We start from the raw sequence: 16,461 nt of genomic DNA on the forward strand, positions 1-16,461 counted from the left end.
CAATCTGTACTTCCCCTAACTTTAAACAAGTAAGCCATCCAAAGTTGTTCAGCAGAATTCAGACTCCATTTTACCTTATATTGAATCATCATCCTCAAAGCATAAAAATCTTACAAACATTGGCCTTGATTTTCATCAAAGGGTTAGGTGTGCAGAGGCATTGAACTCAAACCTTTGTTCATGTCCCCACAGATGTTTACAGATCTTTAATGCTTCCTGTATTTGGTTGGGGGAAATGGTGTGTTCCATCTACATTGGGCAACAGCCCGGGCAACCCAAGAGGAGATGAAAATGCTACTAGTTGTCGAGGCAAGTTAGGCAAAAAGCCTACCTCAGGACCTCCGGCACTGCTCAAAGTTAAAATAAAAGAGTACAACATAAAACATTCCTCCAACTCTCATTTATCACGCCCAACCAAATCCACATATAATCCTCATGCATCATCCATACCAACTCTCTATTTAATGTCCTCTATACCGCCATGATCTCCCAAGCACTCTTTGCAAATGGTGCCTACTTCCACCCACTACCCTTTCTTTACCTACCAGGCCAACTCACCTAACATTCACAAATACTGTGCAGGCATGAGATAATTGAAGTTTGATGTTGTACTCTCATTCATAAAAACACACCGTTGACAGGTCAACATTTTTCTACAGGTTGACATTTCTTGATGCATTTGAAAAGTTGGACTATTCCAATCAGTTTATGCACTTTTTACGTATAATCTTCATCTCTGTTAATAAGACCAAAGGTTATCTGACCCCTCTCCGTCAGGGATACTGTCCTTTACACCCAATGATATCTAAGCCCCATCCGTAAGTTCCCTTGAAACCATATCCACATAGGTACCTCAGCACTGTAATGTGGCTATCTGCAAGAATTGTTTTGAGAACAGGCCTGCTCTGAGCTGGTCTACTGTCCATACTCCAAGCTGGAGACATCAGAATAAGATGGGTGGAGGCAGCTAATCATTTAAATGGCCAGCTGCCTCCATGCACATGTGTAAATAATTCTGATAGGATTCCAGATAAATTTGACTTGATTCTATTTGTTAGATACAAAATGGATTATACCACAGTCAATGCTCCCAATGTGAAGCCTCCTCATACCATTGAAAATATTGTATTGTATGATTTTTCTGCTTAATCTAGAGGTTTCCCCTCTCTGCCTGAAAATCATTGTGATAACTTGCTATGGTGACTGAACGTTTTGCTATGTTGGCAGTTACTGTGAACTGACATGACTCATGTTTTAGCATAACTAAAATTACTCATTTTTTCAGTTTGCACTGTCTTCTGTTTCCAACGGTTTAGTGGACATAAGAAATCATTTTTCAACTGAACAATTGATTAATTCCAGCCCAAAAATTTGAAGCTTTATTCAGATTTTGACTGGTTGGAGGGACTAAACTGTATGGTTTTCCAGTGATAAATTTAACAGTATCTTTATTCATATTTGATAATTTGAATCTATCAAAGTGTCTGTCACTGAAGAATATTTTTTGTGATTCCAACAAATTAACTTTAAAGGTGTAACCTGAGTAATTGTCGTGCACAAACATGTATTTTACTGAGTCAAAGAATATCTTGATGCCAAGTCTTAAGTATTGGAAAAGAACTGAATTAAGTTCAGACTAGAAAGTCTAGGAATTGTATCATTACACTTTGATGTCCCAGAGCATTTGACCAGTATTTCTTTTGAATCTTCAATATAATCTTGTGTATAAAATTGAAGAAGCAATTGTAAATCTGTGAAGAGCACCGCAAAACAAGTGTTAAGTGCTCCAAAGTGAAGAGATAGGAAGCAGTTTTTTGGGGGGGAAACAAAGGCATGCTGAATATGGGAGTACATTTCCCACTTTGCTGCCACTCATACTACATTCTCAGAAGATTGTGCAGCACTTTCAAAAAAGACTGAAATTTTAGTTTTGCTGTCTGTGGGCATCTTCCACTTGCTTATTCCCCAGATAACTTTTGATTGAGTTATGTTGCACAAAATTAAGATCAGTGCTTTAGAATATTTCGCATTGAACTGAAGCTTTGAAGTGTTGTTAATATAATGCATGACACTAGTTAAACACCATGGGCTGAAATATTACCAAAAATCAACAAGTGTCGATTTCAAGGAGTTTCATGGAAGTTTTTTTTTCTCCATGAACTCTAGAGAGATGCCTTGCAATTCTCCACTGTTGACCTCATCATGTATGCACAACATCTCTATGATGCCACTCTCATGCCAACTTGCACTTACTTATGGCCTAAATGCTCTCTGCTGCCAGGACTTTCTGGGATTTGTGCCATTTGTGCAATATTGAAATCCCAGCTGTGCACCAGGACAAAAGCTGCAAACCAGACACTGAAATTTGAACTTTGTTGCTGCACAGATCTCAAGGACATAGCTGAGAAAGGGAGGTTGGTATCCTGTTTTGCCAGCATCATCTTTAAAGGTCCACGTGGACAAGTATTCTCAGGGCTACCAGAGGAGACATGGCACCAAACAATGCCAATTTGGTCTGAAGTTGCCAGTCAGGTCTGTCAGTGGAACAGGGGAATACCCAATGCTGTGGGAAGAAAGTTCATGATCTTCTGTGCTCTGCAAGGATAAGCAACACCATCTTCTCTCTGCTATCTCTCACTTAGTCTGACTCTATTCCTGCACCCGTCTCTGACTATTGATTCATGCTGTATCACTCTCACTACTGCCTGCAGCATTATCCCTCAGTCACCTACCCACCCCAGACTCTCACTGGAAACCTGACTATTCCTATACGCTCACTCAGGATACCTCACCATCTTTCCCCTGCCTGCACAAGCACTAACAACTGTGCACCTACTTTCATCTCACTTTGATCCCTCCATTTTTATTATTCCAGGAGAAATCAGCCAACAATAATGAAGAGAAAGCCAAGACAGGTGGTGTCCAACATCCACCTCCTCACCCTCTGCAAGGACAGACTCCCATGCCTTGCCAGGAGAGGACAATGCCTGCTCATATGGTAATGCTAAAACCTCCATGTGCTGGCAACTAAGATACATTGTCAAGTGCTACACTGTTCTCCCATCACCAGTAGTATGAACATATTCTTAACATGCCTAGGCTTCTAAACTTACTTTGCAGTCCGTTACGTTTTTTGTTTCTTTCAGCCAGCATCAATATCCACACAGTCTGCACCTTCAAAGAGAAGCCACTCCATACCTGAGGAAGAAGACACAAACCCTGCGAGGACACGTTGGCTATTTCTACAACTTCCAACAGCTCAAGTGATGCCACCTTGATCGGTACTGTAGCTAGATTAGGCTTGGGAGCACATTCTGGTGAGTCACACCGAGGAAGAAACATCCCAGGTCACTGGTACTCCGCACTGTCAGAAAACAGACACCTGTTCAGCTCCCAAGCAGAGAGAGCACCCCATGGTGTTGGTCATTAATAACTTAATTCAGATGAACAACCGATACAAAAGCTGTGTCAGAGACACACAGGGAATGCAGATCGAAGATTAGAGGAGTCCTCCAAATCTGTCTGTACTGTATTGCCTCCACAATGCATGTGTCTGGCTATCTCCACATTCAAAATTGCCACAGAGACAGGTCCAGAACACTCAATGCCTGCTGGAAAAAAGCTGGCTTGCACTCCATCACTGTAGCCTTGCTGCTCACTGCTAACAGCAAGGTAATAGGGGTTGGGGGATCTTGACTTCACTTGTGGGTATCCCTTTTTCTCAAGGCAGTGCAATGCCTGCAGGCAGCAAGCTGGAAGAGGAAACACATACAGGGTCTCCAGCAGACTCCTATCAGGACACTCCAGAGGCACATGGCCACCCTCCCTTCAACCTGGCTGTAACTTACAACTGAGGAGACATCTTATGACTCTTGATGGTCCAGTGGTAGAAGATATTGCATTGCTGATAAGCTGGACATCTTGACACGACATTCTGACTACCACTTCTGAACAGAATGTCATAACCCTTCTCCATTGAAGATAGGTGACTGTGGATCTCATGCATTTTGTCACAGCATGAGAGTACTTGTGGCTTGAAACTCTGCATTGGGAGACTGCTTCACATCTGCTGAAACAAAAGCTTTTTCCAGAAATTGCTGGGAAAACTCAGCAGGTCTGGCAGCACCTGTGAAGAGAAATCAGAGTTAGAGTTTCAGGTCCGGTGACCCTTCCTCAGAACATCTCTTCAAGGTTGATGTTAGTCCTGGACATCCAAATCCATGCGTTCCTCATCTGTTCCTGTGGACCCTCTTGTTGTAATGGATCAAAGGGCTGACAGCTGCTTCTGTTCCTGAATCCACTGGGGACGATTCTAAATAATCCAAATGGGCTCTGTCAGAAACAAAGCAACTCCTCAGTTATATGGATCATTCAGAGGTTGCAGCACACGCAAATGATATTTAAATTCAGTACAAGTTTGAGAAATGGACACTTGCACCAAGGCGAGAGATGGATGGCCTAAACTTTTACATCGTTGACATGATTCACATGAATGCTGCTCAAGCAAATTAATGCTCATTCAGTAGGTGATTGTATGCTTGGTAGAAGAATGAGAACTCCTTTTACTCTATTCTCCACATTAACTAAGAAAGGCAGTTTTGCATGCAGGATTGCGGTGTGGATGTTTTAGAATCCAAGGTGAGTGAAGTGAGTTGCTACTGCACCTTGTGCAGACTATGAAACTTTGGAAGGTGATTGTGAATTGTGGAACTATGGTGAACCTTTCAAGCTTGCCTGGCATTACTTACATTTCACAGTCCGGATTAATTTGTAATGTTGAATGATACAGTCAGGATGTTTAGTCGAGATCACTGTTCAGTGCTGAGGTTGACATGCAGAATTACATGATAACAAATGTCTGTAGTTTAGACTAAGACAGTGTCTGTTTAATGTATTGCTCCTTGTCAGGTCTCACATCGCTCACACCTAGTGCCCACTTCCTTCCTCAGGGTGTGGTGAAAGCCATCTTTTATCTTATAATTTGGATTAGGATGGAAGACAACTCAGGTAATGCTTCGCAGAGTAAGTTGCAGGCTCAGTCTAGATCATGATCTCTCTCCTCTTCTACCCCCATCCCCCAATGTTTCCTTCTGCCTTATCCTCCCTTTCAACCTCATCAGCTTGATTTTCTCCACATTTCCACCCAACTGTCTTATTTAGCTGTTCATTTCCTCACTTTACTCATTTAACCCCATGCACAAAGGTTAGCTATGGCAAATGTTGTTATGCAGTGACTCTCATGAAAGCCAGGACAGTGGTGACCATCAGTGACCACCTTCCACAGTTACTTCTTGCTCTGTCATATTCTGTTCCTTTTTATATGTTCAGCTGCCTTCAATTCACACAATTAATTTCCAAACTTACCCACCACAACAATGACCCCTGAAAGCCCCTCTTGACTTACATTGAATACATCTCCAGATTGACGCCCCCTAACTGACTTAGAAAGTCAGCACCCACTGATGAGAATCAGACCAATGCAGCTCCCCAGTTGACCTACTTGTTACACTGTATCTGCAGAACTGACTAGCCAACTCCCCAAATTCTAATGATATTGACCCCAAGACCATAGTCTAAGCACCCAACTGACCAAGTCTGGGCTCCTGGACTGAGATCAGAACTTCTGTGCTGGTACCCACTGATTGACAACAGGTCCCCCAGATTTTCACTGAGCACTACTCCCTCAGACTGAAATAGCCAATTGGTTGAAGTTGTACGGCAGCAATGTGTTTGCCACATAAGTTGCTATAGGTGTGACATTTTTGTAGTACGGTTCTGTACAGCAAGAACTCATCCTTTTGACTAGCCATGGTTAGCAACCAAGACAGGCTTCATGTCTGTACTAGAAGGCAAAGCAAGACAGCAGTCAAAGAACAAAGAAAATTTACAGCCCAGGAACAGGCCTTTTGGCCCTCCAAGCCTGAGACGATCCAAATGTATTGTCTAAACCTGTCGGTCAATTCCTAAGCATTTGTATCCCTCTGCTCCCCACCTACTCATGCATCTGTCCAGACGCATCTTAAATGAATCGACTGTGCCTGCCTGAACCACCTCTGCTGGCAACGCATTCCAAACGCCCACCACCCTCTGTGTGAAGTACTTGCCGCGTGTATCCCCCTTAAACTTTCCACCTCTCACTTTGAAAGCATGACCTCTCATTATTGAATCCTTCACCCTGGGAAAAAGCTTGTCTCTATCCACCCTGTCTATACCCTTCATGATTTTGTAAACCTCAAACAAGTCCCCCCTCAAATCTCCTTTTTTCTAGTGAAAATAAATCTAACCTACTCAACCTGTCTTCATAGCTAGCACCTTCCATGCCAATCAACATCCTCGTAAACCTTCTCTGCACCCTCTCCAAAGCATCCACATCCTTTTGGTAATGTGGCGCTCAGAACTGTATACAGTATTCTAAATGCGGCCAAACCAATGTACAATTTTATCATGACTTACCAGCTGTTCTACTCAATACCCCGTCCGATGAATGCAAGCATACTATATGCCTTCTTGACCACTGTATCCACCTATGCAGCAACCTTCAGGGTACAATGGACCTGCACTCCCAGATCTCTGCTCATCAACTTTTCCCAAGGGTCTTCCATTCATTATATAATTCGCTCTAGAATTAGCCTTGCCTAAATGCATCACCTCACATTTGTATGAGGCTGCAAGTTCTCAATGAGACAGCAAGGCGGCAAGGGCTAAAAAGGCAAGACAGAGATGCTGTGAGCATCCAAGGTGCAAGTGAGTGAGAGCTAAGAACCCAAGCTGGACTCCCTTCCAATGCATGAGATGGACATCCTATTCTGTTCGCAAAGCGCTTTGGTAGCAGTATTACAACATATGGTGTTGGAGCACTTTAAAGTGTAGTATTGAAATGGTGACCTGCATTCTACATGAGTTAAAGATGTGCTGTGATGATGTTATGAGGCTGGTACATGTCCAATACCAATCTCCTTGAACAAATAATGTCAGATAGTCACTGCCCATGGAGTATGCCCTGAAATGTTGAGGGTTGCTGACTAAGATAGAGGCCTGGAGGAGCAAGCAACAAACTTGAGTTGGTGTCTGAAATTGTCACTACCTAGTTACCATCCACAGCCTGACAAATAGCAAACAGCATATAAATGAGTTGAGATTAGGTAATAATTAGATGTTACTTCATGCAAATTGGTTCTGACGGTTTATCAGCGAGATTAATGTCCTGCCTTTGAAACCTATGGTAGAATTTTTTTTTTTAATCTGATCAAGAATATTATTTTTCCATTCTCACCGACTGACTTGCCATTGCTCATGTTGTTCAGGTGCTGGGAAAGTTCAACCCTGTATTTAAGTATCTGGATCAGTGGTGCTGGAAGAGCACAACAATTCAGGCAGCATCCGAGGACAGGCAAAATCGAGCTGCCTGAATTGCTGTGCTCTTCCAGCACCACTGATCCAGAATCTGGTTTCCAGCATCTGCAGTCATTGTTTTTACCCTGTATTTAAGTAGTTACAGCCTGATTGCTGCACAAAGTATCTGGCAGTATTAAGTATTTATTTGAAAGAATATGAAATAGAAATTAATATCTGAATGTACCATAAATGAAAGGAATAACAAGCATTTTAAAATGGGTCTGGTGATGCAGTGGTGGTGTCCCTATCGCTGAGCCAGGAGGCCTTGTTTCAGATCCCACCTACTCCAGAGATGTGTAATAACACATTGAACTAAAAATATCTTTAAACTGTATTTTGAGAGACAAGTCATTGCCTTTTTGTTTGAATAATTATTTTGACTGAAGGAAGATCCACTCGTTGCCTTTGAAGTTTTAGAAGTGGCTACCATTTTTGAGTCTATGTTGTTATATATAGTATTAGTACAACGTTATTACAGAATGCGATTTTAGTAACAATCATTAAATAGTTTTATATGCACAAAAAAGCTTTAAATTCTTCCTCAATTGACACTTGTCAGGAGTTTGAGACTAATGCGTCAAAATTTCCTCTGTATTAAAATGGGACAGTTTACCTAATTTATGGAGTCTGAAAATTTCAACAGCACAGAATATCTATCATGGATGTGATAACAAATAAGTATGAACAGTTTTGATAACCAACCTGAATACCTGTAGTGAAAGATGAAAGCCAAAAATCAGTTAAAAGACATTGATGGCTGGAAGATACTTGAAGAAATCAATACTTTGCTTAATTTCAACCATAGCAATTATGTAAGAAATTTACAATCATGCGATAGTTATTCATAAGCTCTCTGACAAGAGACATATTAGAAAAATTGAACAATATTGGACAAGTATTGTAATGTAAATAGGAATTTGTGTGACTGACAATAGTTGAGATAAATTGATGATGCTCGTGGATGTGAAGCAATATTCTTTTAAAAGAAACATGAGCAACTTGTATTTATACAAGGTCATTAAGATAGAAGACCATCCCAATGGGAGGATATCCATAATGGAAAGTCATTGTAATTTCCTGCTTTTAAAGGTGTAAAAACAATTTCGTACAGATTTGAGGAATTAATATGTTGGGACAGTGTGTACAAGAGTCAAGATTGAAGATGTATTAGTGTAATTGTACAAAATATCTTTTGGCCACAGTTAAAATAGCGTGTTCAGTTTTAAGCTCCCCATTAGAGAAAATACATTAAAACCAAAAAGAATGCTAGAGAGTGAGGAAAATGTTAGGAGAACTTTTTTTTTCACATGGAGGGATAAGCAACTTGGAACCTGTAACATAACATTGGTTAAAACTGAGACCATTGGAACGCTTTGAGGAAAAACATCTATAAATGAAACAGAGGGCAAATCTAATTATGAGTAGAGTTCGAGATTAATTTTAGAATACTGTAGCATTGAAATGATGCAGGTACAGTGGACTAAATATTGGCTGTTTATATGATTTATGTAATTATATATCACTAGTTCTTATAGATTGTAGGAGTTGTAAAACCTACTTTGTTTCCTGTAATTATAGTAATGTCTATTCTATTGATAGATCGTGTTAAAGATGCACAGTTATGGTTAAATTATTGAATACTAGAATTATAGAGTAAATCTCAGAAATGTTTATCAGCGCACGCGATGTGTGTTAGGATCATAAAGTCCGCTTTCACAAAAGAAGACGTTTCCCCATTGAGTCTGTGACAGCTTTCAAAGATAAATCAGTTAGTCCCACTCCCCAGAATTTCCCTTTATTGTGCAATGTTTTCTCCTTCGAGTATTTATTCAAGTAACCTTTTGAATGTTCTTGATGAACCTGTATTTTTCACCCATCAAACAAAATATCTAAATCCTAAATACATTGCATCATTTTCTTCCCAAATTGTCTGTAGTTCTTTTGCTAATCATATAAGACTTGTCCCATCTATTGTTGCCCCTTCAGCCATTGGAGACGGTTTTTCTTCATCTACCCAAACTGAACTCCTTATGATTTTAAAAACTGAAAAAAATGCGAATGCTAGAAATCAGAAACAAAAACAGAAATTTCTGGAAAAAGTCTGGTGGCATCTGTGAAGAGAAATCAGAGTTAACGTTTCAGAGCAGATCAGTTCTGAGGAAGGGTCACTGGATTTGAAACGTTAATGCTCTGATTTTTCTTCACCAATGCTGCCAGACTTGCTGGGCTTTTCCAGCAATTTCTGTCCTTGTGATTTAGATCCAGTTTAAAAACAAAGAACCAACAGAGTATGAAAATGTAGAATTCTAAAAACTGCTTCAAATGAAGATTGGTAATGAACTACTGATTTTGAGTTACAGTTCTGTGGTGTTAACTTAGTTTTAATGGTTTCTTTGCACAGGGTTCAGTGCCGAAAGGCAATGCCACAAAAGAGTATATGGAGAGTCTACAGCTGAAACCAGGGGAGGTGATTTATAAGTGCCCAAAATGTTGCAGTATTAAGCCAGAGCGAGCTCATCATTGCAGGTATTGTGCAAACTATAGATTTTTATTTAAAATAGCTTTCAATTTACTTGCAACTAATGTGTTAGTCATTCCATTGAAAATGCACTCTTGACCTATAGCATGCATCTCCTTGTAGTGTTATTGACAGAAAGTCCAGTAATTGTTGAATCATTACAAATTTTATTTTACATTTAATTATCTATCAGCTGATTTCAGAAACTGACCATTTTTCCTGTTTAATTATTTCAATCAAATTTGAAGTCAAATTATTACTGTAAATGAGGTAGCCCAAGTATTATTATAATGTGACAATTCCGTTATATCTATTTATTTGATATTACTGTTGATTATCCACAGTGACTTTAGCATTCATGCTGTAGGAGTGAACTTAAAGGAAAATTCACATTTATTGTTGCTTGTGTAAATGATAGCAAATTACAGATGACAAGACCTCAAAGTATCCAAATAATGTAAAGCAAGGATTTTTATTTATTTAATATATAATGTCATTTGAAACACTTAATCTGCCACATCTTTCAAGGAGAACGTGCAAAATCCAAGCAGATGTTGGCTTTCTGACCCTCGAGCTTGTTCTACCATTCAATAAGATCATGGCTAACCTGTGTACATTTTGAATTCCACATTATCATCTGCCTATGATAATCTTTGATTCCCCTGCCTAACGAAACTTTTGCACTAAAGTATTCAATGACCCCACTTTAAACTAAGTATTGTGAGGCATTCAGTTCCAGAGTTGCACTACCTTCTGTACAGAGAAAACATTTTTCCTCAATTCAGTCCTAAATGGGCCAACTCTAATTTTAAAATATTGCCCTTTAGTTCTGGATTCATCTGCATGAGAAAACATCTTTTTCTCATGCAGATGCTAGAGGGCTAGCATACAAGAGCAGGGATGTGCTAATGAGACTGTTATAAGGCTCTGGTCAGACGGCATTTGGAAAATGTTAGCAGTTTTGGGCACCATATCTAAGGAAGGATGTGCTGCTGTTGAAGGGAGTTCAGAGGAGTTTGGCACGGTAGCTCACAGCGCCAGGGACCCGGTTCAATTCCAGCCTCGGGTGACTGTGTGGAGTGTGCACATTCTCCTCGTATCTGTGTGGGTTTCTTAGGGTGCTCCGGTTTCCTCCTACAATCCAAAGTTGTACAAGTTAGACGAATTGGCCATGTTAAAATTGTCTGTAGTGTTCAGGAATGTGTGAGTTAGGTGCATTAGTCAGGGGTAAATGTAGAGTAGTAGGGTAGGGGAATGGGTCTGGGTAGGTTATTCTTCGGAGGGTCAGTGTAGACTCATTGGGCTGAAGGGCCTGTTTCCACACCGTAGGGATTCTAATGATCCTGTGGATAAAGGACTTGATATATGAGCAGTTGAGGACTCTGAGTCTGTGGAGTTTAAATAGATGAGGGAGATCTGATTGAAACATATGGAATAATGCGAGGCATGGATAGAGTGGACGTGGAAAAGATTTTTACGCTGTCAGGAGAGATGAGGAGCCAGGACACAGGCTCAGAGTGGAGAGACCCTTTAGAACTGAGATGAGAAGAAATTTCTTCAGCCAGAAGGTTGTTAATCTGTGGAACTCATTGGTGCAGAGGGCTGTGCATGGCGAGTCATTGAGTGCATTTAAGATGGTCGTAGATAGGTTTTTATTTGGTAAGGGGATCAAGGGTTACAGGGAGATGTCAGGAGAATGGGATTACACAGTATACCGTAGGGATTCTAATGATCCTGTGGATAAAGGACTTGATATATGAGCAGTTGAGGACTCTGAGTCTGTGGAGTTTAAATAGATGAGGGGAGATCTGATTGAAACATATGGAATAATGCGAGGCATGGATAGAGTGGACGTGGAAAAGAGTTTTACGCTGTCAGGAGAGATGAGGAGCCAGGACACAGGCTCAGAGTGGAGGGACCCTTTAGAACTGAGATGAGAAGAAATTTCTTCAGCCAGAAGGTTGTTAATCTGTGGAACTCATTGGTGCAGAGGGCTGTGCATGGCGAGTCATTGAGTGCATTTAAAATGGACGTAGATAGGTTTTTATTTGGTAAGGGGATCAAGGGTTACAGGGAGATGTCAGGAGAATGGGATTACACAGTATATCAGCCTTGATCAAATGGCAGAGTAGAGTTGATGGCCAAATGGCTTAATTCTGCTCCTATATCTTATGGTCTAATATTCTTGCTTTTACTATGCTGCAAATAGAAAATGGACAGCATACTTAGTGGGAAGCAGAATGTAGAGAACTTTTGTAAAATGTATTTTTGGGAGTACTGGTACTTCCAAGAGTACAAAGATCACAATCTGGAGGAGAGGAAGCTAAAACACATTATGCATTTTCTTGTTGTTTTTCTCCATTAATCAAACTGTTTTGTGCAGTAGTCAATCTTATGAAAAAAAATGCAGTTGATTGGCATGTTTTCAAATACTTAACGAAAAATCAATGTGGATTTTGGCAGGCCATGCTTAGTGACACCATCATTCCTTGCTTTAAAAAAATATTTTACCAATATGTGAAGTAGTCTTGATGTCTATAATTTGGGTAAAGATAATTTAGCTTGCCTTGTAACTGGCACCTGCTATTGTAAACTAATTAAGTCAATTTAATGGCTTGCTGCTATTTCTTTGAAATGTTAATATGCATAGGTTTGCATTTGAGAACTAGACATATTCATAATCTACAATGCCAACACATCAGGGGATTTCATGAAAGGAGAATGATTACTGTTTTAAGAATAGCACCAATGTAATGAAAGATTTATATCTCACTGTAGCTGCTATTATTGAGTTTAACATTGAACTGCAAGCTTTAGCTCTAGTGATGTTACTAGTGACTGTTAATATAGTGCTAAGATTGTTTTCTCACACGTCTACAAATATTGCACTAGGAAGTTTGTGGAAAACCGTTTCATAAATCAGAAGTATGTTGAGTTAGAATCATTGAATCAGTCTCGGAGTTTTCAATCATTGTTGCTTTCTATGTTTGTTTCAAATCTTTTTTTGTTTGCTATGTAATTGTATTCTAAATGAAACAGGCAATCCTTTGAACAGACAAGAAAGTGCATTGTAGTTGTCTGAGGATTTTTGACATTTAGCAACTTAGAATAGATGTTTTTAGATTCCTTACAGTGTGGAAACAGGCCCTTCGGTCCAACCAGTCCACACCGACCCTCCGAAGAGTAATCCACCCAGACCCATTTCCCTCTGACTAATGCACCTGACACTATGGGCAATTTAGCCTGACATCTTTGGATTGTGGGAGGAAACCGGAGCATCCGGAGGAAACCCACGCAGACACGGAGAATGTGCAAACTCCACACAGATAGTCACCTGAGGCTGGAATCGAACCTGGGACCCTGGTGCTGTGAGGCAGCGGTGCTAACCACTGTGTCCTGTTGATTCTGTGATTAATTTGTGCCTCCTGCTGTTTGAATCAATTTAATACCTGTGATTGTGTAGATTTTCCAATATTTCAGCAGATAGTTAAACTGACAATACCTGTTTCCTGTGACATTCATGTTTTTGAATTTGAATTAATTTATTGTCATGTGTACCGAGGCACAGTGAAAAACTTTGTCCTACGAACAATACAAGCAGATCACGTAGTTAAGTAGTGTAGATAAGCAAATAGTAGGTAAACAGCAGCAAAAGCAAAAACACAGGTGCAGGCAAATGCTAAGAATTTGAGAGTCCATTCAGTTTTCTAACAACAGTAGAGTAGAAACTGTTTCAAAACCGGTGTGTGTGTGTGTGTGTGTGTGTGTGTGTTCAGACTTCTGTACATTCTCCCTGATGATAGGGGTTGTAGAAAAACATTGCCAGGATGGGATGCATCTTGAGAATGCTGGCAGCCTTTCCTTGATAGTAGGCCTGGTAGATTGATTCTGTAGATGGAGGTTTGGCCTTTATGATGGTCCGGGCCGAGTTCCCTACTCTCTGTAACTGTCTCCGATCTTAAATGGTACAGTTACCATACCAGGTAGTGATACATTCAGACAGAATGCTCTCAAAGGCACACCTATAAATGTTGGTAATGGTATTCGCCACTTGCCAAATTTCCTCAACTGCCTGAGGAAGGAGAGACATTGTTGGGCCTTTGTAACCAGTGCATCCACATGAAGAATCCAAGAAAACTTGTTGTTGATGACCACTCCCAGGAGTTTGACATTGTTCACTTATTCCACCTCTGTGCTGTTAATGTGAAGGGGAAGGGGAGCATGAGTAACATCCCATCGAAAGTCAGTAATGAGTTCCTTGGTTTTGCTGGCATTAAGAGCTAGGTTGTTCTCAGTACACCATTTTTCCAGGTCTTCCATCTCTCATCTGTAATTTGTCTCGTCGCCATCTGAGATTCGACCAACTATGATAGTGTCATCAGCGAACTTGTAAATTGCATTAGTCTGTAGGAAGTACAGCCACTCACAAAAAAATAGTTAAACTGACTTCAGAAGGTTTCATTTCACTTCAGTTAAAATCATAATGTGCTCAACCTTGTCAATTTTGAACATGTTTATAAAAATTTAATTGGCAAATATTAGTCCTTCAATGTAAAATCTGCTGAACTGTGCAAAGTTGCTGGCCTCCCTGAACCTTAGACCAGGCTTTATTTATGAATGGTAAAATGCATTTTTCATCAGAAGAAAATCAGTTGTTTTCTCAGACAGCTGTTTTGAATGCTGACAAATGAACCTCAATCATAGGTAGCATTGGTGGCAAAGCTGAGCAAATGGTCAGAGGAGCTGCTGACTGGTGATTCATATGGAGTCTGACCACTGGCCTCTTTGCTATTCTATTCGATTTTAAGTGTTACTGCGCCAGTGATGCTCTCACCAGATTTGCAGTATAATATCTGTATACTTGTTTGTAGGTTGTGAGAGTCATTGCAAAGACCTACATTTATTATCCATCTGAATTGGCCATGGGAAAATGGTGAAAAAGTAGCTTCTGGAATCGCTGGAGTCCACATGATGTAGGTGCACCCATAGTGCGGTGAGGGAGGAAACTTGAGAGTTTTGACCTCGTGACAGTGAAGGAATGATGATGTCATTCCAAGTCAGGATGCTGTGCAACTTGGAGAGGAACTTAGAGCTTGTGGAGTTCCTTTACGACTGTTTCAATTGTTCAGGCTCTGGAAGGTCACAGATTTAGAAGCTGCTACCAAAAGATCATTGGTGAATTGCTGAAGCGTATGTTGTACATGGTACAGACTGCTGCTATTGTCTAAATGTTTAATGTTGCTGTGGTTCTGTTCGCCGAGCTGGAAGTTTTTGTTGCAAACGTTTCGTCCCCTGGCTAGGCGACATCATCAGTGCTTGGGAGCCTCCTGCGAAGCGCTTCTTTGATGTTTCCTCCAGAGATTACAACCGGAAGCGGCAGGGACAGACCACTATAATTCCTGTTTGTCCTATATAGTGTTTTGTGCAGTCCTTGCATGGTATTTTGTACACTACATTAATGTGGATGGTATTGACTTATAGTCAATAAGTCAAGGTTGTTAGTAGGGCATGCTTCCTTTACTGTATTCAATGTGTGCAACGTTTTCTTTTGTGGAGTGAATGCAAATAACTGAAGTCTGACCTCAGTGATGCTAAAACCTCATAATGTGGCCAGAATGAATTGTCAACTTTGCACTTCGAGCTGAAAGTGGATGTAGATGCTTCAACCTTGCCTTTGTACATTGATCTGCTGGAGACCTTGGATGAGGTTCTTTGGAAACTTTCCCCTTCAGTTAATTATTTAATTATTCACTCTAATGAGGATTATAAATATTCATGTTCATATCTGGAGCCTATGACTGCTAAATGCAGAAAGGGAATAGCCTTGGTTTGAAGAAGCTGTGAGCATTTTAAAAAGGAAGCTGTGGCAGTGGGAGGATTGATGGGAGAGCCAGAGCCACTCATGAAAATCTGAAACAAGCACAAAAAGTGCTGGAGAAGCTCTGGTGGTGGAATCTGTTGGTAAAGGAATACCCACGCTAGCATGAAACTTTGTCGTTATTGAACAAGGGAGTATCAGATGTTGTGAAAGTTCCTATTTGTTTGTAACATTGTAATAGTAATATACTGTTGCTTTTCTTGTAAAATAAAAATCCGCTGAACTGCATTCATAGTTGAGACTAAACAGGGGATGCTGTCCTTTACAGCATCAAAACATTTACAGTCAGTGATAAATGACTCGGCAGCCAAGGCTACTGCACTGCGGAATGTTGAAGGTGCTGTTCCTTTTTGGTTAACATTGTCCACTTGTCTTGAGAAAGCATCCAACAATCAGGCACCACCCTCTGAACTAAACTGCCACAAACCACCATACCTGAGTGAGCATCGGAGCCTCATGTTGAAGAGACATCTTATGACCGTTGTTAACCCCAGTAGACGAAGGTGTTGCATTGCATATACTCTGGACAAAATGTTATGATGTTCTGACTGCCAGCTCCCTGCAGAGTAAAGCAAAGCACCCCATCCCTTATTTGCCTGGCATTCCATGGAAAATTGTGTGATAATGAGTCTCTAGCACTTTTATCTCATCATGAGGGCGCCATTGCCTG

At 40.5% G+C, this 16,461-nt stretch overlaps 1 protein-coding gene across 5 annotated transcripts in view; it reads left to right on the forward strand.

Annotated features, from left to right (window-relative positions):
• Positions 1 to 16,461, forward strand: part of zdhhc7 (zinc finger DHHC-type palmitoyltransferase 7) — a 70,820-nt gene that overhangs the window by 40,958 nt on the left and 13,401 nt on the right. For 4 of the 5 annotated variants that reach the window (XM_043706629.1, XM_043706630.1, XM_043706631.1 and 1 more), the window contains 2 exons: positions 2,876 to 2,998; positions 9,797 to 9,921. In XM_043706629.1, the coding sequence (XP_043562564.1) occupies positions 2,876 to 2,998; positions 9,797 to 9,921 (248 nt within the window). The remainder of the gene's footprint in view (positions 1 to 2,875; positions 2,999 to 9,796; positions 9,922 to 16,461) is intronic. The other variant, XM_043706632.1, reaches the window with a different exon arrangement.

The sequence above is a fragment of the Chiloscyllium plagiosum genome, chromosome 17 (assembly GCF_004010195.1).
Source record: "Chiloscyllium plagiosum isolate BGI_BamShark_2017 chromosome 17, ASM401019v2, whole genome shotgun sequence".
NCBI lineage: Eukaryota > Metazoa > Chordata > Chondrichthyes > Orectolobiformes > Hemiscylliidae > Chiloscyllium > Chiloscyllium plagiosum.